At 49.2% G+C, this 21556-nt stretch overlaps 1 protein-coding gene across 1 annotated transcript in view; it reads left to right on the top strand.

Annotated features, from left to right (window-relative positions):
- Positions 1 to 21556, top strand: part of ACO2 (aconitase 2) — a 43472-nt gene that overhangs the window by 11154 nt on the left and 10762 nt on the right. The window contains 4 exon segments of the mRNA XM_006109798.3: positions 8393 to 8529; positions 13311 to 13569; positions 17516 to 17608; positions 21271 to 21429. Of these exon segments, the coding sequence (XP_006109860.1) occupies positions 8393 to 8529; positions 13311 to 13569; positions 17516 to 17608; positions 21271 to 21429 (648 nt within the window).

The raw sequence follows: 21556 nt of genomic DNA, 5'->3' as shown, positions 1-21556 counted from the left end.
GAGCTTCCTGGATCAGCGGAGCCGAGAGGCCTCCTGGCCTGGGATCAGCGGAGCCTGATGGAAGCCCTGTGTGTTTAAGCACCCTGGGGGTGCAGAGGTCCTGTCCTAGGCAGAGGCCTATGGCGAAAATTTCGACTCTGAGAAGCAGGCTACGGGCTGGAAGGCGGCTCCTCTGACCTCAGTGCTGGAGAAGACCATTAAGCAGAAAACTAAAGAAACCGATTTTACATCATTTCCCAGGTGGAGAACAGTTGGCATGTAAGCCCCTGACCAGTGCCCAGCCTCTCCTCTGTCAGTCTATCTCACTCTTAGGTACCATGTTCTTTGTTCTGTCTTAACTGCAACTCATTTTTAAACTAGATTGCTTTTAAAAGAAGACTAAATAAAGTTTCCCTTAAGTTATTTAGGTGGTGCTGGGGCTGCTGGGGGCCTGATAGAAGACACAAACACGCAATGGGGGGCCTGTACCCAGCAGCCCCAAGGCCCGCCACCTTGGTGCTGGGGCTGCTGTGGGTATCAGAGACACAAACCCGCAGGCCCGGCACCCAGCAGACCCAAGGCCTTCGTGGCAGAACTAAGGAGCAGCAAGCCAAGCGGTAGGAAGCAGCAAGCATGTGGGCAGTAACAAGGGAGGGGTCCCGGACTGCAAGAGGGCACATGCTGGGCTAAGGGACCCCCCACCCATCCCCAGTGCACGAATTTCGTGCACCGGGCCTCTAGTAATTCTATAATACATCATCATGTCAAGTCTCCTTCCGTCACTATTATCCCCATACCCTCTTCTATCTCCCCCACCCCCTTTCCTTCTGGTAATCACCATACTGTTGTCTGTGAGTTACTTTTTAATTTTTATTTTTTTTGTAATTCTTTCACCTTTTTCATTATTTTTTTTTCTTGTTTATAAAGGTACTTGTAAGAAACTTGGAAAATACAGAGGTATAAAAAATTAACATTTTGGTAAATTTCCTTCCAATGTTTCTTAAGTTTTACAATTCAAATTAAAAACATGTACAATAAATAGTACATTTATAATCATACAAGTAGCAATGAGAACATTATAAATATTTGAAACACAACTGACAAAGCTAAAATCCTCCTTTTCTATCAGGCCTTGATTGAATATCCTCCTTCCCTAGGAGTAGAAGCACGTCAGATGGGGTGTGTCCTCTGAGGTATAAATCTACATACATAAATGTACATACAGAAGTACAGAGTGTTAAAGCACTACGTTGTACATTTTATCTATAACTTAACAATGAGTCTTGGGGACTTTTCCTGAAGTGTTGTACAGTATTCCACAGAATGGATGAAGTATAACTTTTTGTTTCATTTGATTGATTTGAGAGAAAGAGAGAGAGAGAGAGAGAGAGAGAGAGAGAGAGAGAGAGGGGAAGGGAGAGAGAGAAACATTGATTTGTTGTTCCACTTACTTATGCATTCATTGGTTGATTCCTGTATGTGTCCTAACTGGGGATCAAACCTGAAACCTTGGCATTACAGGATGATGCTCTAACCAACTTAGCTACCCGGCCAGGGCTAAAACATAACCTTAAAAAAAATAAACGGACATTTATGTTGTTTCTAATTTTTTAACTATTTCACTTAATGGTGCTTTGAGCATTCTCCCCCCCCCCCCCCTCTTTTTTTCTTTCTTTTTTTTTTTTTTTTAAATATATTTTATTGATTTTTTACAGAGAGGAAGGGAGAGAGATAGAGAGCTAGAAACATCGATGAGAGAGAAACATCGATCAGCTGCCTCCTGCACACCCCCCACTGCGGATGTGCCTGCAACCAAGGTACATGCCCCCGACCGGAATCGAACCTGGGACCCTTCAGTCCGCAGGCCGACGCTCTATCCACTGAGCCAAACCGGTTTCGGCGCCCCTCTTTTTTTCTTAATTTAAATTCTTTATTGATTAAAAATATTATGTAAGTCTCCTTTTTCCCCCATTGACCTTTCCCCGCCCGCTCCCACCCCCCAGCACATGCCCTCATCCCCCTACTGTCTGTATCCATTGGTTGTGCTCCTTTGCTCATTGAGCATTCTTGCAGCTGCCTTGTGTATAGGTATGGAGAAGTGGAATTTCTAGGTCATTATGTTGTTACTAAGGTTTTTGTGGGGTTTTTTGGTTTAATAAAGTTTTATTTTTCAAAATGTACAGTTGGTGAGACCTGTTGTTCCTGCATCTTCACCAACAGCTGGGGCATCCACACATTTGGTGTTTCTGGTATAAATTACTTGAACTCTGTGCTTTGAAACTAGTTTAATAAGTCCTTTACTTAAGACAAGGGTGGGGAACCTTTTTTCTGCCAAGGGCCATTTAGATATTTATAACATCATTCGCAGACTATACAAAATTATCAGCTTAAAAATTAGGCCGCTATATTTGGTCAAACATTTAATTAACTCACCCCTAATGCCTTGGCAGGGCCAGACCACATGATTTCACTTGATGTTCCCCACCCCTGATTTAAGGAGCTCCTGAAGGGTTACCCTGGCCAAGGAGCCCAGGATCTTCATTCAGTTTCTGAGAGACAACAGCTGAGGGTTATAGTTGGGAACAGCTTGAGCTTATAGTTGGGAACTTCCTTTCAGAGTTTGTCATACGTTGCTTTGTCAGACAAAACTAGGTTATTGAGGTTGTCCCGAACTTTGTCTTTGGGTCACGTCTTCTTTTTGGCCTTGCCCCAGATTTGTTCACTGAGTCTTTGTCTTTCTTGGCCGATGTTCCAGCATCTTTCTTCTTGTCGTCCTTGGGCAGCGTCGCACTGGAAGAGCACCTGCTACCACTGCTGCCTCGATAAGAGCCGTTGTTACTAAGTGTTAATTGCTAGGCCCTGGTTGAGTAGCTCAGTTGGTGAGAGCATTGTCCCAATACGCCAAGGTTGCAGGTTTGATCTTGGGTTAAGGGCAAGAAGAATTGCCTTTCTTATTTATGCATTCATTGGCTGGGTCAAGAAGCAGCCAAATGCATAAATAAGTGGGACAACAAATCGATGTCTCTCTCTCTCTCAAATCAATGATGATAAAAAGTTTCAGTAGCTCTTGCCAGTTCTCACTGAGAAGACTTGACTGGTGTTCTCCAACTCAAGGCCACTCTCCCCCAAACCCTTGCTCATACTTTATGTTGTAAATCTTTAAATTTTTTGCCAGTTACTTTTGTATAATAGACGTTAATATTCATGTTCTTTAGAAAACTCTGTCTTCATTCTTTTGCTTTTTAACATTGTGAAGTAGAACGCAAATTGCAGAAAATAGCATGCGAGGTGCTTAAAAAGAAATATTTAAAAATTTTTCTGATTATAAAAAGTTAAAAGTTCTCCATAATTTCACCCTCCAGTGATAGCCACTGTTAACAGTTTGACATCTATTCCATTTTGATTTGATTTGATTTATTTTTTAGTTAACATTCAATATTATTTTATATTTGTTTCAGGTGTACAGCATAGTGGTTAGATTCATTAATTTCTTTAACTCATTCAGGTCCAGGTCAGTACTTGGATTGTCAGGACATACTTGGATTTGAATGCTGGCTCTATTATTTTCTATCTTGGTCAAGTCACTACCCTTATCCAGACCTCGGTTTCCTCATCTGTTGTGGCACTTGTATACAGTAGGGCTGTTCATAGTGTTATAACTTGGCATTCAGTAGAGAGTGTTAACTATTACTACTGATGATTGTTATTACTTTCACTGTCTTTGCTTAGAAACCTCAGCCATGACACCTGCTCAGTGTGGGTACCGTGGTACCAGGGCCTGTGGGGAGGGGAGATTCATTGTGGAACCAGTGTTTGGTGCCTCTCTTGGAATCACTGAGTGTTAAATACCACTGGGTATCTGTCATCGGGCCAGAAAGTGGTGGAGTGGTGGTGGTTATAGGTATCCCTGGATGGGCCTCTGGGAATTAATCAAATTGTGTGTTTTATGTATTTTCTAACTTTTCTCCATGAAATATGTCCTACTTTTTTAAATGGTAGGAAAAAGCCCAGTAAGTGCTACTTTTAAAAAAACCCAAAAAACTGCTTGTAGCATTTTACATTTAATTGCCATTCTTTGGGGCCCATTCATGTCATTTCATACCTCGTGTAATTCTGCAGGTATTATTCCCTTTCTCTAAATGAGGAGATGGGTTCAAAGGCGAAACCTGCTTGAGCTCACACAACTAGTACAGGGCAGAGCTGGACTTTGGAGCTAGATCTAAGCTCTCTCACTGCCATGTTGCCTCTTGTAAGCCACAGGTTATAATTCAGGTTTTGGGAATGGTGAACCACACCCTCCCTGACGCTGCCTGGTTGATCTTCCATTTTCTGCTTTGTCTTTACATCCCACCATTTTACATTTTAATAGGTGGTGCCTAATTGTCTCTCAAAAATGTTATCCTTGCCCTGGTCGGTTGCTCAGTGGCTAGAGCAGTGGTGGCAAACCTTTTGAGCTCGGCGTGTCAGCATTTTGAAAAACCCTAATTTAACTTTGGTGCCATGTCACATATAGAAATTTTTTGATATTTGCAACCATAGTAAAACAAAGACTTATATTTTTGATATTTATTTTATATATTTAAATGCCATTTAACAAAGAAAAATCAACCAAAAAAATGAGTTTGCGTGTCACCTCTGACACACGTGTCATAGGTTCGCCATCACTGGGCTAGAGCATGGCCTGCGGACTGAAGGATCGAGGGTTTGATTCACAGTCAAGAACATATACCTGGGGTGCAGGTTTTTTGCCTTTCTTTTTTAAATATGTTTTTATTGATTTTTTAGAGAGAGAGGGATAGAGATGGAAACATCAATGAGAGAAACATTGATCAGCTGCCTCTTGCATGTCCACTACTGGGGATCAAGGCTGTAACCTGGACATGTGCTCTGACCAGGAATTGAACTGGGGACCTCTTGGTTCATGGGTTGATGCTCAACCACTGAGCCACACCGGCCAGGTGGGGTTGCAGGTTTTGATCACTGCCCTGGTCTGGGTGTGTGCAAGAGGCAAGCAATGTTGGCTCTCTCACATTGATGCTTCTCTCTCTCTCTCTCTCTCTCTCTCTCTCTCCTCCCTTTCTCCCTCCCTTCCTCCCTCTCCCTCTCTCTGTCTCCTCCCTTCTACTCTTTCTAAGAACTAATGGGAAAAATATCCTGGGGTGAGGATTTAAACAAAAAAGTTAACCTGTTTACACTCTAGCCAAAAGCATCTGAGACTAGTAAATGATTGATTTGTCTTCTTACCAGTTTGCTCGCACGAGGTTAACCAACCTGCTCTGTATTTAACCCTGCTCAACACGAGAGAGCTGGTTGGTAAAGAAGAAGCAACATTCATCGGTTTAATTACTGATGTTTTCTAGCACCTCCTGTGTGTCAGACCTGGTGCTCAGGCCTGGGGAATTTAGTAACAAGTGAGCAGACACAATTCCTCCCAGAGGAGCTTACAAACCACGCAGACAGCTCTCACATATGAATGTCAAGAAGTAGTAAGTGGGAATATAAAATGGGCTCTCATTGGCTGGGAGTTCAAGAATGATTCTCTGAGAAAGTGAAATTAATTTGGAACTTGAAAGATTAATGAGAACTACCTAGACCAGGGGTGGGTAACCCCTGGCACACATGCCAAACATGGCACCCAGTAACTTTTGCTGGCACGCGAAACCCTCTCTTATAATCTTCCATTTACAATTTTTTCTTAATATCAACTTTTTTATTTTTCAGATAAATTCAGTGTAGGTGCATCTTAGATAAATAAATAATTTTACATAACAAGTTATCCTAAAGACCATAGACATGGATCGATGAGAGAGGGGAAGAGCAATTTCTATGCCTCTGCCTTAACTCTCCCTGCCTTCCTAGATCCGACCAGTGTTTTGGTTTCATCCACATAGGCTTGTGGATCTTTGTTCTCAGTGATGAATTTTGTTAAGTCTCGTTATAGGAGTAGCCTGACGGATGAAAGTAGTAGCTCGTGCACATCTCTGAAGGTCACGAAATATAAACCTGATGTAAAATCTCTGTCATCAGTGATGCAGCAGCAAAAGTCCCACTGATATCAAACGGAGTCATAAAGTTTTCTGTCGGACTGTCAGAGAACATGTATACATTAAAAAATAAATGTATTTTTCATCATCATCTACTGTGTTTTTGTCTCTCGAATGAATTTTATTATTTCTTCAAGGTTCTTCACATACGTACGCCTTAAGAGATATCAAGTAGGCGTAACATGTTCTCAAAAAATTAGGGTTGGCACGCAGAAGAATTTTGAGTCAGAGATTTTGCTGGTTTTGGCACGCACTCACAAAAAGGTTGCCCACCCCTGACTTAGACAAAAGGCATATTGGGGAGGGGTGGGCAGTTAATTTACAAAAAGAAAGCGATAGATCTGTATATAGACATTGGAAAGATGTATAAGACATGTTGACAAATGATAAAAGCCAGTGGCAGAACAGCTTGTGTAGTTTCTCATTTGTGTGAGAAACACAGAGGCTGAGTGCTTGCTTGTGAATGCACTGGAGTAATCACAGAAACTGCGCCCAGTGCTTATGTAAGCTCCTGTCCTCACAATAGCTCTGTGTGGAAATGAGTGTTTAACGAGGGTTAATTGTCCAAGATGACTCAGATAGTAAATGGCGTGCCAGACTTCAAGCCCAGGTCGCCCCACGGGGGTGGCGGCAGGTTGTAGCTGCAGCTGCAGCGCCCTCGTCCTTCTGTGTACAGGCTGTTCCAAGTCCTCTGATGCGTCCTTGGTGGGTTCTTCACCCCTACCCAGTGCGGTAGAGAGCGAGGACCCCTTGGTGGATTTTGAGCTGGAGGACCAGTGGAGCTGAAGTCTGCACTGAGAGCTCCCTCCTGCTGTGGGGGGAGGTGGGCAGTGCTGGGGGCGCTGTTCCGAGTGGGGTTGGTGTTCACCACTGGGTGACCTGCACAGGGAATGGCACATGCGCACTTGTATTGGTTCAGATGCTGAGATCGGCAGGGGTTGGATTTAAATGTCCTGGTGACACAAAGAAGGGAAGCTGGGCAGTAGCTTGAGCTTTGCCTTGTCCTTGCCCAAGGGCATATCCCCCGTAGACAGGGAATACCACCTTGAAGGGAAGTGGCTGTTCCTTTCCCTCTGTCACTTCTTGGGTTCAGTTATTCTTCCCCGGTCACAATGAACCCTTGGAAGGTTGTCACCCACAGTTTAAAATGAACTTATACAGACCCCATCATAACAATCATTTATCTATTGCTGTATAACAGGTTGTTGCCTCCAAACATAGAGTATTTAAAACAACAAACATTTCTTGCTCAGTTTCTGTGGGCCAGGAATTTGGGAGTGGCTTGTTTGGGTGGTTCTGGTCAGAATCGCTCAAGAAGTTGCAGTCCAGATGTCAGCCAGGGGTGCGGTTATCTGAAGGTTTGGCTGGAGCTGGAACACTCGCTTGCAAGATGGTGTGCTCACACACCTAGCAACATGGTGCTGGTTATTGGCCACAGTTCCTCCCCAGGTAGGCCTCTCCCAGGGAAATGTCTTAACAACATGGCGACTGTCTTCCCCAGGAGCAGTCAAAGAAAAGGAGCCACGTAGAAGCTATCCTTTTTATTACCTAGTCGAAGGGATGATAAAATATCCAAAGTTCATGGATGAAGTTTTCCTCATTAATTCTTCCATCTACTCAACAGTCATGTATTGAATCTCTAGTATGTGCCAGGTAGTCTAGATACAGAGATAAATAAGACAAATAGCGCTTGATACCAACCCTCAAGGAACGTGTAGTGCAGTGGAGTAGCAGCCGTGCCGTGGTTAGTGCTTCACAGCTTACTGAGAACTTTCAGATGTTCTCCTCTCCTCTTTCCACTAACCCTGTCATCAGCGGAGCTGGTTATGCCCCCATTTCCTATCTCCTCTGGTGCTCAAATGATGATGGATTTCTTTTTTTTTTTTTTTTTAATATATTTTATTGATTTTTTACAGAGAGGAAGGGAGAGGGATAGAGAGTTAGAAACATCAATGAGAGAGAAACATCGACCAGCTGCCTCCTGCACATCCCCCACTGGGGATGTGCCCGCAACCAACGTACGTGCCCTTGACCGGAATCGAACCCGGGACCTTTTAGTCCGCAGGCCGACGCTCTATCCACTGAGCCAAACCGGTTTCGGCGATGATGGATTTCTTAAGCTGATAGAACTTGACTTTGCTCCAGCAATTCTGGCTACAAGTCCCTTACCCTTTCTCCTGCCACAAGCTGTGTTCCTTGTGGCTGCTGTATCATCTGTTTCATCCCTGTGCCTCAGATGAGGAAACCGAGGCTGCAGGCACTGAATAGCTCTTGACGTTGTCATTTCTCACTTTTCACCACACTGATCCTTCAGGGGTGGACCACCCTAAGTCCTCCACTGACAGTTGCTGTTGCCTTTCTTCCTGCAGAAAGCCCTGGGTGTGCGGCAGTACCATGTGGCCTCAGTCCTGTGCCAACGGGCCAAGGTGGCCATGAGCCACTTCGAGCCCAATGATTACATCCGCTATGACCTGCTAGAGAAGAACATCGACATTGTTCGCAAACGGTAAGGCCGCTGGGGGAGCTGGGGGACGGCTAAAGGTGCTGCTTTTGCTACCTCCCCTTTCAGGCAGCATAGCAGGTGCTTGAGGAAGAGTGGCTGAGGATGATGGCAGGAGCAAGGCGCTTAGGGTACAGTGGTCCCTGCGGAGGAGAGGCTTTGCCGATTGGCAGTGGTCTTTCTCCCTCTGCCGAGGAAAAGTCTGTTATCAAGAAGCTGGTGATTGGGACTGGGCCTAAGTGCCAGAGAAATATCTATTTCCTCTTCTGTGAGTGGGCCCGGAGGAGAGCTCGGGTGGGATCTGGAGCATATCTTTATGGGGTCTCCCTTTCCTCATTTGGTAAAATGGCAGCCATCTTTGCACTGCTGTCCTGTGTGCCAGGTCCTGGGCTAGATGGTGGCACCAGAAGGATGACGAAGATGCCGCAGGAGGATGGGGTCGGGGGCTGGTGGTATACACCAGCCAGCACTGCTCCTGGAACTTGAACACTCCCCACCTGGTGACAGTGACCCTGGGAATAGCGAGAACAGATATGAACATACCCATGTTACAGCCAGGGAACAGGCTCAGGGGGAGAAGCAACTTGCCTGAGGCCACACAGTGAGCGAGTGGTGGGACCTTGTCCCATGTCCTCATCCAGTGCTCTAGCCATTCTCCCACACTCCCTCTCTGTGGTCACTGTTTGCCTCTTTACTGGTATCTTCACGTCAGTTCTAAGGGTAAGGACTGACTGAGTCTTTATCTAATTGTAGTGAGGACCTGTGAGTGTTTGGCAAGGGTGGTCATACTAATAGGAGCTACCTAGGTGTCCAGTTTGGTCCAGGCACGTCACATACATGATTTCTATTCTTTTCAACAACTTCTGTAGGTTGTTACACCCTCCTCATTTTGCAGATAAGAAAATCAGTGTCATAAAAAGGGAAGTTACTAAGGCCCTTGTACATACTGGGGCTACTTTATTTGTTCTTAACCCTACTCAACTAAGTTTCCCTCTCTCTCAGAGTAAAGCTTTTGGTAGGGGTACCTAACCAAAAAAAAAAAAAAGAAGAAGAAGAAGAAGAAGAAAGAAAAAACGTCAGTGTCAGCTTGGGGAAGTGGCCTGCGGTCCGTCCAGCTCCAGTGCCTCCCAGTGTCAGTCCCAGCCGTCTTGTGGGTTTCATCTAGGCTGCACATTAGAGTCCCCTGGGAAGCTTGTAAAACCAGCCAACACGGCCCCTAGCAATTCCGATTCAGGTTGTGAAGGTCTTTCTTTTTTTGGGGGTCATGAAGGTCTTACTCCTGAAAACGTGGTCCAGGGATCAGCAGCAGCAGCATCCTCTGGGATGTTGTTAGCCTTGCAGAACCCCAGGCCCTAGCCCCGCCCCACTAAATCAGAATATGCTGTTTAACAGCCTCTCATCAAACTGTCAGGAGTGCTGGCCAATTTCCCAGCTGGTTCTGACATACACTCACAGTTTCCAACCACTGTCCCCATCAATATGGCATCTGGTAAAAATATTGTTTTCCCAAGGAAACAACATTTTATTTATTCTTGGAGCTCTCTGACCATAGCTCGGTGGGAAAAGGATGGATTTTCCTTTAGACTCCAAAGCATTTCCACCTTGCTCTTCATCGTGCTTAGAAGGAGAGTTAACATAGATGTTTGCTTTACAATAATGTGACAAAGAGTATTATTCACCTTTTAGTCTTTGCTTTAAAAAATTAACCAAAAAGCCCTAACCGGGTTGCTCAGTGGATAGAGCACCAGCCTGCGGTCTGAAGGGTCCCTGGCTCAATTCCGGTCAAGGGCACATGCCCAGGTTTCGGGCTCGATCCCCAGTGGGGGGGCGTGCAGGAGGCAGCCAATCAATGATTCTCTCTCATAGTTGATGTTTCTCTCTCTTTCTCCCTCTCCCTTCCTATCTGAAATCAATAAAAATATATAAATTTAAATTAACCAAAAAACTACCCTCTAAGGCACTGGGAATTTTTTTGGTTTTAATTATATCAGTAAAATTAACCAGAAAAAGATTTTTTTTCCTTTGCCTGTTTATTACAACCCTGCATTAACCAGAAAAGTCCATTAACTTTCAGCATTTTCCAGATTAGTGCAGATAAAGGATGTTGCCATAGAGCAGGGGTTCTCACGGGGGTGGGGTGTGGGTGTCAATTTTGTCCCTGAGAGGAATTTAGCAATGTCTAGAGACATTTTTGGTTGTCAGTGGGGGGGGTGGGGGGGTGAGGGAGGGAGTGTTATTTAGTGGGTAGAGGCCAGGAACCCTACTGAACATCCTACATTGCAGAAGAGAGCCTCACAACAAAGAGTCATCTGCCCCAACTGCCCGGGGTGCCACGGCTGAGAAACCCGTAGGTAGAAAAGAAGGTAGAGTGAGGCTATTCTGAAAAGATGTTAGTGAATTAAACACATTTAAGAATGTTTTGGAAATCCAGGGGACTTGCAGGGGGGACTCTTTCTCCACCCTGTGTCTGAGAGAAGGGGCCCAGTTCTGTCCTAGCTGGTTTTGCTCAGTGGTTAGACCCTTGGCTCTCAGACCGAAGGCTCGTGGGTTTGATTCCTGGTCAAGGGCACATACCTCGGTTGAAAGTTAGATCTCTGGCCTGGATCAGGGTGTGTTCGGGAGGCAACCAATTGATGCCTCTCTCTCCCCCTCCTCTCTCCCTTTCATTCTCTCTAAAAATCAATGGGAAAATATCGTTGGGTGAGGATTAAAAATAAAAAATAAAAAGAAGGGGTCCAGTTCTATTCCTGGGAACTGGCTCTGCCATTTGGTGAAGCAGAGGGACAGAGGGACAGGGATACAGAGGACCCATTTTACTCCTCAAGGAAATGTGATGATGGACTCGTCCTTGGGCTTTTGTCATTGTCGGACTTTTTTATACTAGTTCAGGCATTTGCTGTCAAGGCCTTTAGTTTTAAAGTCCATGTGCTATTTTTTTGTCTCCTCTGGGACCCAGAAAGGGGGGTCGTGCTCTGTAACTCACTGCTCATCCCACTAGCCTTGGAGATGCTGCACAAAAGGGGGCAGGCTGTGCTTCAGGCCTGCACTATTTTTATTCAAGCTTCTCATGACAGCAGAGCATAGAGATTCTCAGAATTGACACTTGCTCTGCTGTTGCCCACAGAGCCAGCTCCTGAGGGAATTCTTATCTCCAGGGACTTGGTAAATTGAGAGTGAGGGGCTGGAGCCCAGGCTAGCAGAAGAGAGGTCCCCGCTTTCCCAGCAGAGCCCTGTTGAGACAGTGCAGGGCGATGGAAGGAGCACGGACCTGGAGCCACGCTGCTGGGCTCCTTGCGCTCTGCTCTGCCACTCGTGACCTGGGGCACGTTACCTCCGCTGCACTTCAGCTTCCTCATCATCTTGTGAGGATGGAATGAGTGACATACAGTACAGTGCTAGCCATGTCGAGCTACAAGTGAGTGCTGTCATAAACCAGTCTGTAGTGACAGAAAACCGCCAGTGGTGGTTTGGGGATGGGGGCGAGTGGGAGGACACAAGGAAGCTTTTGGGGGTGATGGATGTGTTCATTATCTTGATTGTGGTGATGACATATATGTATACAGATGTCAGAACTTATCAATCGGGTACTTTAAATATGTGCAGTTTATTGCACTCCAATTATTCCTCAGTAAAGCTGTTTTATTATAAGTGCTATCTGTTACCGCATTCCAGGCAAAGTCCTGGACTTTAGAGTTGGTGAGCTCCCAGAAAAGGACTGTCGCTAATCTGTCACATTGGTTTAGTAATAGGGTCAGGTCTAGACCCAGAGCCTCTGACTCCTAATCTGATGCCATTTTTTTTTTTTTACTTATTGGGTGTGAGTGGAACTCTGCCTTCCCAGGAGGCCTCAGGTTTGGCATAAGCTTCGTGCGTGGGGGAGGCAGTGTGAGGTCCAGCCAGGGCTGCTGTGCCGTGTGGGCAGCCAGGTGCAGTGGGCAGCAGCAGGGAATCATCAGGGCGCCTCAGGTGGGTGGTTGAGGGTTGAGTTGGGGGAACCCTGGGGAGAAGGAAGCATTTGAGTCCTGGCAGGGGCTGCACCTCCCTTAGGGTCAGACTTTTCTGCTGTTTTGGCCCTGATGAGGAAGGAGGGGAAATGGGGTCTGAAAAGAGGAGGACCAGTGAGAGGCCAGAGGCAGCGATAGGGGTTTCTGTTCTTAAGAGCTGACAGCCACGCCTCTCTCAATGGGGGAAGAGCAAGTGGGGCTAATGGGCAAGGCTTTAGCATAAAAGGGTAAGAAGGCCTCCTCCCCCTGGGGTGGAGGTTGTGAATGGAGGGTGGGCAGGTTGGGTGTCGGGGTACTGGTGTGGATCCTCTGTCTTTGTGGGGCCGACAGCACAGGGGAGTTGTTCATGGACCGAGAGAGGGTTCAAGGAGAGCCTGGCTGCGAACTTGAGCAACTATCACCACTCCGCTGGCCTCTGCTCCCTCTTGGTTGTTTTATTAAATGCCAGGAATACAGTGAGGATTAAACGGTATGAAATACATGTAATCGATGCTCATGAGATAATAGTGGTTAAATGCTGAAAAAACAAATATTCTTAAAAACAGAACAAAACACCACCTCTTGTGTTTCACGTATTCATCAAGTAACTTCGAATCACCTAGAAAGTGCCAGGCACTGTGCTGTGTGCTGGAGATGCCACAGTGAGCAGGGCCGCTCCAGCCTTGTGGAGGGAACAGTCCCCGCCTGCCCTCTCTCAGGGTGACCATGTGCACAGAGGGGCAGTGCTGGGGGTGGGCAGGGATTGTGCAGACAGTACCAAGCAACCTCTTCCATTTCCCCCAGACTGAACCGGCCTCTGACCCTCTCTGAGAAGCTTGTGTATGGACACCTGGATGACCCAGCCAATCAGGAGATCGAGCGGGGCAAGACGTACCTGCGGCTGCGGCCGGACCGCGTGGCCATGCAGGACGCCACGGCCCAGATGGCCATGCTGCAGTTCATCAGCAGTGGGCTGCCCAAGGTGGCGGTGCCGTCCACCATCCACTGTGACCATCTGATCGAGGCCCAGGTCGGGGGTGAGAAAGACCTTCGTCGGGCCAAGGTGAGCTGAAGGTGGTGTGGGAGGACAGTGGGTATGACATGAGGTGAGAGGCAAAGCCCTCGAGGGAGAGAGAGAGGGAAATATCAATGATGAGAGAGAATCATTGATTAACTGCCTCCTGCAGGCCCCACACTGGGGATTGAGCCTGCAACCCAGGGATGTGCCCTGACTGGGAATCGATCCATGACCTCCTGGTTCATAGGTCAATGCTCAACCACTGAGCCATGCTGGCCGGGAATAGTCTTTTTTTAAAATTGTTTTTATACTTTTCTAATTCTTAAAATATCATTTACTCATTTTGAAGATGTTAGAAAATACAGAGAAAACCTAAAAAACAAAATCATCCTTAATCTTACTACATTGATGGTATTTTTTTCCTGGTCCTTTATCTGTTATACTAGAGGCCTGGCGCATGAAATTCATGCACAGGTACAGTCCCTAGGCCTGGCCTGCTATCAGGGCCATCTTCCCTCAGTTCCCGTTCGCCATTGGGCGATCAGAGCCTGCCAGCCGGGGGGAAGGACCCAGGGGTCAGCCATTCTGCCCGCTCTCTGGCCCTGCCCCCACCGCCACCCACCCTGGTTCCCTGTTCGCCATTGGGCGATCGGAGCCTGAAGGCCAGGGGAAGGGACTGAGAGGTTGGCCGTTCCCACCCCTACCGCCGTTGTCCTCTGTGTGGCACCACCCACCCCAGGTTCTCCGTTTGCCATCAGATGATCAGAGCCTGCCGGCCAGGGAAAGGGACTGAAAGATGGGGCACCTCATAGTGATTGGTTGAGCAGTTGTTCTGGTCATTCCGCCGTTAGGGTCAATTTGCATATTACCCTTTTATTCTATAGAATTAGAAAAATGATGCAGACATCAGGTTCTGATGAATGTTGGCAGCTGCTCTGGAGAGGGTAGTTTAAGTTTCCTGTTCTTCCAGCATCACGTGTGCACCCACTCACACTCTCGTCTGACCCCGAAGATCCTATCAGGGAGGTAGGCCGATGGCTATAATGTAAATTTGAGGCAGCAAAGGCACCGTGTAGTCAAGTCCTACAGCCGCATGGGGGCGGGGAGGATGGTTAGGGCCAGACCCAGATCCGGCTCCCCCTTGCGTGCTCTCTCTTACTGACTGGCCTCCTTTGGGGGCTTTCTTCTTCTTCTGTTTCGCTTAATGAGACGCAAGGGGCTGTGTGCCACACTGAATTCCCCACACCCTTCCTTAGGAACCAGATCCCTGCCCCTGCCCAGGCTCTGCTTGTGGTACCTTTGTGTGTGCTCAACACTTGGCAACAGCAGGTCTCTCCCAGATCTGGGCCTCCACCCTCTCCACCCCCTGCAGTGGAAGTGGGCGCCCCTCATGGGGGGCAGTTGGCAGGAGCTGAATGCTGGCAGGGCCTCGGCCCAGCCAGGCACAGAGCAGGGCATGCAATTGAAAGTGGTCCGGCTCCCAGGGTCAGCACAGCTCAGAGAGCCCCTCAGACCCATGGGAAAGGCTCAGGGCAGCGTTCCCATTCAAGCCCTTTCTTCCCCCGCTGGCCCGCCAGTTTGTCCTGGTTGCACAGCGGCTCTTTTTGTTCTCAGCTGAGAGAGCCCAGCCTGCAGGCCCGTGGTTTCCGTGTTCGCAGCAGCAGTGATGGTAGCGTTGCAGAGGCGCCTGTGTGCCCGGAACTGGGCATGCCCAGGAACTGGGACCTTATCACCCCTCTGGGTGACTGACTGCCACAGCAGGGCCACCACCCTCAGGGTCTGGCCTGCCCTTACTTTGTGAATTCAGAACCTACCTTCTGGAGGTGAGATTCACGGGATCATAAGGTTTCAGAGCTCATTCCCCCATTTATTTAACAAATGTTTATTGAACATTAATTCTATGCCAGACACTGCTAGGGGCTAGGGATGCAGTGTGAACAAGACAGATGGGCCCTGCTATCATGGATCTTAGTCTGGTAGGGAGACAGAGCTAAACAGTCACACAAATAAATAGGAAATTGCCAGTTTGTATATGTTATGAAGGGAAAGCACAGGACGCTGAGAATAAGAAAACTGTCAGATTTGTGGTTTGGAGGGGAAAGGACCTCTTTGAGGATGTAACCTGGGCTGGAACCGACCTGAGCAGATGAGTTGATGTTAACTGGAGGAAGAACATTCTAGAGAGAACAGTGTGCATAAAGGCCCCAAGGCAGGAAGCAACTCCAGGCCTTTATGGAAGTGAAAGGGATTGTGGGGCTGGAGCTCTGTGTGTGAAAGGGTGGATGAGGTGTTGGGGGCAGGTGGAGTCAGGGCCTTGAGGGCGATGGGCACCATCCCAGGAGTCATTGAAGGGTTTAAGGAGGGGAGGGATATGGTCAGATGTACATGGTTGGGGCGAGAGGCAAAGTGACTGTCCAGGGTCACACAGGCAGCCTGAAGGGTCTAGGCCAGTGGTTCTCAGCCTTCTGGCCCTTTAAATACAGTTCCTCATGTTGTGACCCAGCCATAACATTATTTTCGTTGCTACTTCATAACTGTAATGTTGCTACTGTTATGAATCGTAATGTAAATATCTGATATGCAGGATGGTCTTAGGCGACTCCTGTGAAAGGGTCGTTCGACCGCCAAAGGGGTTGCGACCCACAGGTTGAGAACCGCTGGTCTAGGCCAAGTTCAGGCCCCGACACTGATGGACCACTCGGGGCACCGCACTGCCTCTTCCCGACTTGCACAGACACCCGTGCATATGCACCCAGACAGGACTGCCTGCCTCCCGCCCTTGGTACCAGTTTTATAAGTGACTAGTGTGTAAATGAAAAAGCCAGTATATTAATAATTAATCGGAAAGAGACTGCTCTGGGAACCCAAATTCTTTGTTTGCCATTCCTTCACCTGGGAGAACCAGATGGGCCCTCAGAAGGGTCATGGTTGGTCTGGCGTTAGGTGAAGGGGTTACGTGGTCTGAGGGTGTTTTATTGAGGGCCCAGGGGGGCTGACAGTGGGTCCCTCCTCTGCTTGGAGCATGGCTCTCCTGCCCAGAGGCTGCCTTTAGGACTCTGCAGTCCGAGGTGGTCCTACCCTCCTGTCAGTGGGGTCTCACCTGTCCGGGGGCATGCCATGGCTTCCAGGCAAATCCCGAGCTCCCATCCGGTGCTGGGAAGCCTGCCTACCCCTGAGGAGGCTGCCTTCTAATTACAGGCAGAATGGGTTTGGCTGCCCCCACGGGACATGGTCCATTTGGCAGTCTTTCTTTTGGGGCCCATCAAATATATTACCAAGTACTGAGCACCTAGGCTGTGCCAGATGCCGGTCTAGTGTTCTGAGATACGGGAAGGTGCCCTTCGTTATTTCCTATCAGACTGGGGTGAACAGGCCTGGTTTCAAACCCGGGCTTCTCTGTTTAACTCTGGGATCTCCAGAACGTGGTCTCCCCTCCGAGCCTCTGTTTGGCACCTGTAAACGGCTTGAGGACAACACCTCTCGCTCCTGGGATGGGTGGTGAGGATAGTTACGTGATGCCCTTTCCGTAGTTGGGCATTCGGTCAGGGTCAGCCGGGATTACAGATGGGGCACCCAAGGCTCAGGTGGAGAGTGCACCCAGTTCTGCGGTGGCCTCACCTCCTGCTGGCCCTGGGGAGGACTGAGTGCCAGAGGGCCCTTGGAGGTGATGTAGCCCAGCTCCTTCTACAAATGAGGAAACTGAGACCCCAGGCAGGGAAGGAACTTGTTCTGGACCTGCTCCCCGACCAGGAGTCGTAAAACTGGGCTCTGGCTCTGCTCCCTTGCTTTCCTCCCAGGCCTGCCAGCCGAAACCCTGGGCCACCGGCCAAGCCCTTTGGGGCTATTTGTAGAGGCCTCCAGAGAGGGCCTGTCTCCACAGTGCCAGCATGTCAGGCCATGGGGGAGGTCGGGTGGGAGGAGGGCGTGAGCAAGGGTCGGCCCAGACACAGACTGTGTTACTAATGCGCTGGGTATTGATTTGTCTCCACAGGACATAAACCAGGAAGTGTATAACTTCCTGGCAACTGCAGGTGCCAAGTATGGCGTGGGCTTCTGGCGGCCTGGCTCTGGAATCATTCACCAGGTAATGCAGGGCTTGGCCTGCCTTTTGTGGGGGGTGGCGGGCTGCCCTTAGGGAACCAGAGGGCACCTCCAGGCCTGTGGGAGCAGGGGCTCAGGAGGGAGGAGGGGAGATTGATGACGACATCTCAGTCAGCCCTTAGGCTTCTCCTCTTTCATTTTTAAATTAATTTTCATTATGTCAAGTTACACATTCTCACTTTCCATGTAAGAAATTAAAATAGTCCCTTCTGCCCTGACCGGTTTGGCTCAGTGGATAGAGCGTCGGCCTGCGGACTCAGGGGTCCCAGGTTCGATTCCGGCCAAGGGCATGTGCCTTGGTTGCGGGCACATACCCAGTGGGGAGTGTGCAGGAGGCAGCTGATTGATGTTTCTCTCTCATCGATGTTTCTAACTCTCTATCCCTCTCCCTTCCTCTCTGTGGAAAATCAATAAAATATATTTTTTAAAAAAATAGTCCCTTCTGACCACCTCAGTAACCAACATTTTACGTTTGGCATGTTTCTTGCTGCCCTTCTCCTAAGCAGTATAGTTTTGTATTACTTTTTGTTTTGCTTTTTTTACACAAGTGTGACTCCTTGTTGCATGGACAGCTAACGAGCTGAGCACATGCCGTGGGCCAGGCATAGACTTAGCACTTTCAGAGAGTCACTTCCTCAGTGCTCACCACCACCTATGAGTAGGGGCTTTTATCAGCCACACCTACAGGTGAGGAGACTGAGGCACAGAGAAGTTAATCTACTTGCCCATATGTGTGTGGGGGGAGTCATGCCAGCTGACCCGAGGATGGAGCTGGATTTGCATCCAGGCGTCTGGCCCTGGTGCCAGTGCTCCCTGCTGCTGTGCAGCCTCCTGTCACCCTGGGCCCGCTTCCCCCTCAGGGCACACAGCATCCTAGGAGTCTTTTTGGCCCTTCGTGGTATCGGTAGGATGAAGGTCCCATAGGCCATGGGGCCGTGTCGGCCAGCAGTTCTTCCAGGGTCTCTCCAACGAGGAATTGTCTCTTGGTTGGCAGTTGTGTCTCTGTAAGTGCAAGCGTTTGTTTGGGGAGGTAGGTGCTGAGCTTATCGTCACATGACCACTGTTCTGGTTTGTGGCTCTGCACTGATGGTGTATCTGTCATACATGGGACACCTGCCTCTGCACCTTTCCAAGGTGACCCGTCCCCACCTCCGTCCCAGGCCTCCCTTCCCAGGCCACCTTCAGGATGAGCTGAGTCAGGCTGTAATCCGACCTGTGGGACCCAGCACTGCCCCCTCTGAAACCAGAGCCACGGATCACTGCTCTGCCCTTTCAAACCATCGCCCTTGCCAGGACGGGCTGCCTGGCAGCAGCAGGTCACATGAGTCTGCAGGGGCCAGAAAGCCTCTCAGTGGCAGGGCCAGGGAGGCAGGGGGACCCAGCCTTGGCCTTTTGTTGCTAAGGACGCCCTAATCCAGGTGTCCCCCATCCTACCTCAGTACAAATGCCCAGGCCTTTTTGGAAGCTCCTGGGCCAGAGTTTGGGGATGTGAGTAATGGCAGCTCACCCCTGCCACTGGCCACCAACTAAGCATACACCCTGATGTATTTGTTTCTTTAAAAAGGAAATTCCCAGGGAATTCTTTACTTTTCTCTCCCCTTTGATGTCATTTCGCCAGCAGTTTTAATCCACCATGTCCAAGTCAAACCTTAGCTCCTTTCCCTCCCCCTTGAGTGCCTTGGCAGATTCTTCCCTGCACTCCCCTGCCAGGGCCTCCCCCCATCAACCCCCCCACACACACTCCCTCCCCACCCCACCCCCATCCCCGTGCCCAGCATTGGCGCCCTCTTGTGGGACCCCTTCACAGTGACCCCAGTGTGCACCAAGTGCTTTCCCCACCGACTTTGTGCCCTGGGGGTGGGGACAGGGACGGTGGCTTATTTCTTCCTCTGGGCCTGCAGCCAGGTCAGTACAGAATAGGTCCTCAGTGTATGTGTGTGTTGTATGGACAGATGGTTGAACTTCCAGCTTTATGTTCTAGATGTTAGTTCAGCCTAAAATACACTTCTCCCACCGTCACCCCTACCCCATTCACCCAGCCATATCCAGCTGACCACCAAGGTCACCGTCATAACCAGCGTCTTTGTGACACCTCCTGTAGTCCATGGGTCTGCACTAGCCTCTCCCTTCTGGGCGTGGACCACACTGTGGTCTGCATCCTGTGGGCACACTGACTTCTGTGTGCTGGTCTTCACGGATCAGTCTTTGTACATGACTGAGCCAAGGAGCGCCAGAGAAATGAAACAGTTAACCAGAGTTCTCGCCATCAGTTGTTTTTTGTTAGAGATTTCCTCTATGCTGGCCTGTCCTCCCAGCCTGCTGTCATCTTGGGAAGGGGCCAGACCTTCCAACTCTGTGTTCCTAAGAGGAGGGCTCCCCGTACCTTGCTGAGTCTGCCAGGCAGGTGCCTGGCCGGAGCAGAGGCCCTGGGGTTTCTGTGATGTTGCAGGGAGCCTGCCCACCACTTGGTCGGTCCTGACAGTTCATAGAGCCTTTCACACCTCTGATCTCATTGGTCCTTCCCAACACCCATATACCCATATGTGTGTGGGGGAATAATTCCATCTGACGGATGAGCAACAGAAACTCAGATAAAGGATCTCGCTGCAAATAATAAGTAAATGCATCTCCCAGGCACTATTACAGTTTAATGTACATAATCTCACTGAGCCATCACAGTGATGCATGAGGTAAGCACTGTTGTTTGCCTGTTTTTATTTATTTGTTTTTTAAAAAATATTTTTATTGATTTCAGAGAGGAAGGGAGAGGGAGAGAGATAGACACATCAATGATGAGAGAGAATCATTGATTGGCTGCCTCCTGCACGCCACCTACTGGGGATCAAGCCCGCAACCCGGGCATGTGCCCTTGACGGGAATCGAACCGGGGACCCTTCAGTTCACAGGCTGACGCTCTATCCACTGAGCCAGTCCGGCTCGGGCTGCCTGGTTTTACAGATGAGGAAACTGAGGTGCAGGAAAGCACTTACAAACCCAAGTCATACAGCCAGGAACTGTCGGAGCAATTCAAGAGCCCAGGCCACCTGTCTCCCACGTCTCTGGCTCTTCCGGGACCCACCGGAGGGACCCTCCCTGGAGGAGTGCCTGGGAGGCCCTGGCCCAGTCTCAGCACCGGGACCCACCGGAGGGACCCTCTCTGGAGGAGTGCCTGGGAGGCCCTGGCCCAGTCTCAGCACCGGGACCCACCGGAGGGACCCTCCCTGGAGGAGTGCCTGGGAGGCCCTGGCCCAGTCTCAGCAGGGGGACCCACCGGAGGGACCCTCCCTGGAGGAGGGCCTGGGAGGCCCCGGCCCAGTCTCAGCAGGGGGCAGTTTTACAGACCCCTTTGGGGCCCCACCTCCATTCTCTGCTGAAGGCTTTTTAAAAAGTATATATTTTTTATTGATTTCAGAGAGGAAGGGGCGGGGGGGGGGGTAAAAACATCAGTGATGAGAGAGAATCATTGATCAGTTGTCTCCTTCACACTCCCTACTAGGGATTGAGCCTGCAACCCGAGCATGTGTCCTGACCAGGAATCAAACTGTGACCTCCTGGTCCATAGGTCGACGCTCAACCACTGAGCCACACTAGCGGGGCTGAAGGCTTTTAAAGCTTAAGATCTTGGTTTCTTGAGATCTTTTTCAGATCATTCTGGAAAACTATGCATATCCTGGGGCTCTTCTGATTGGCACTGATTCCCATACCCCCAATGGCGGTGGCCTGGGGGCCATCTGCATTGGAGTCGGGGGTGCTGATGCCGTGGACGTCATGGCTGGGATTCCCTGGGAGCTGAAGTGCCCCAAGGTGAGGAGTCGGGGAGGGCTCGCTCCGGGTGGCTGCGGAGGGGTGGTTGCTGAGGATGCATGGGATATGTGGAACCCACAAAGGATGAATGAGTAGGTCAGCCTCCCACCTCTTTGGAAAGGAGGCA

This window comes from Myotis lucifugus, unplaced genomic scaffold (genome assembly GCF_000147115.1).
Source record: "Myotis lucifugus unplaced genomic scaffold, Myoluc2.0 scaffold_239, whole genome shotgun sequence".
In the NCBI taxonomy this organism is placed as follows: Eukaryota; Metazoa; Chordata; class Mammalia; order Chiroptera; family Vespertilionidae; genus Myotis; species Myotis lucifugus.
This window is presented reverse-complemented; position numbering and strand designations above follow the sequence as displayed.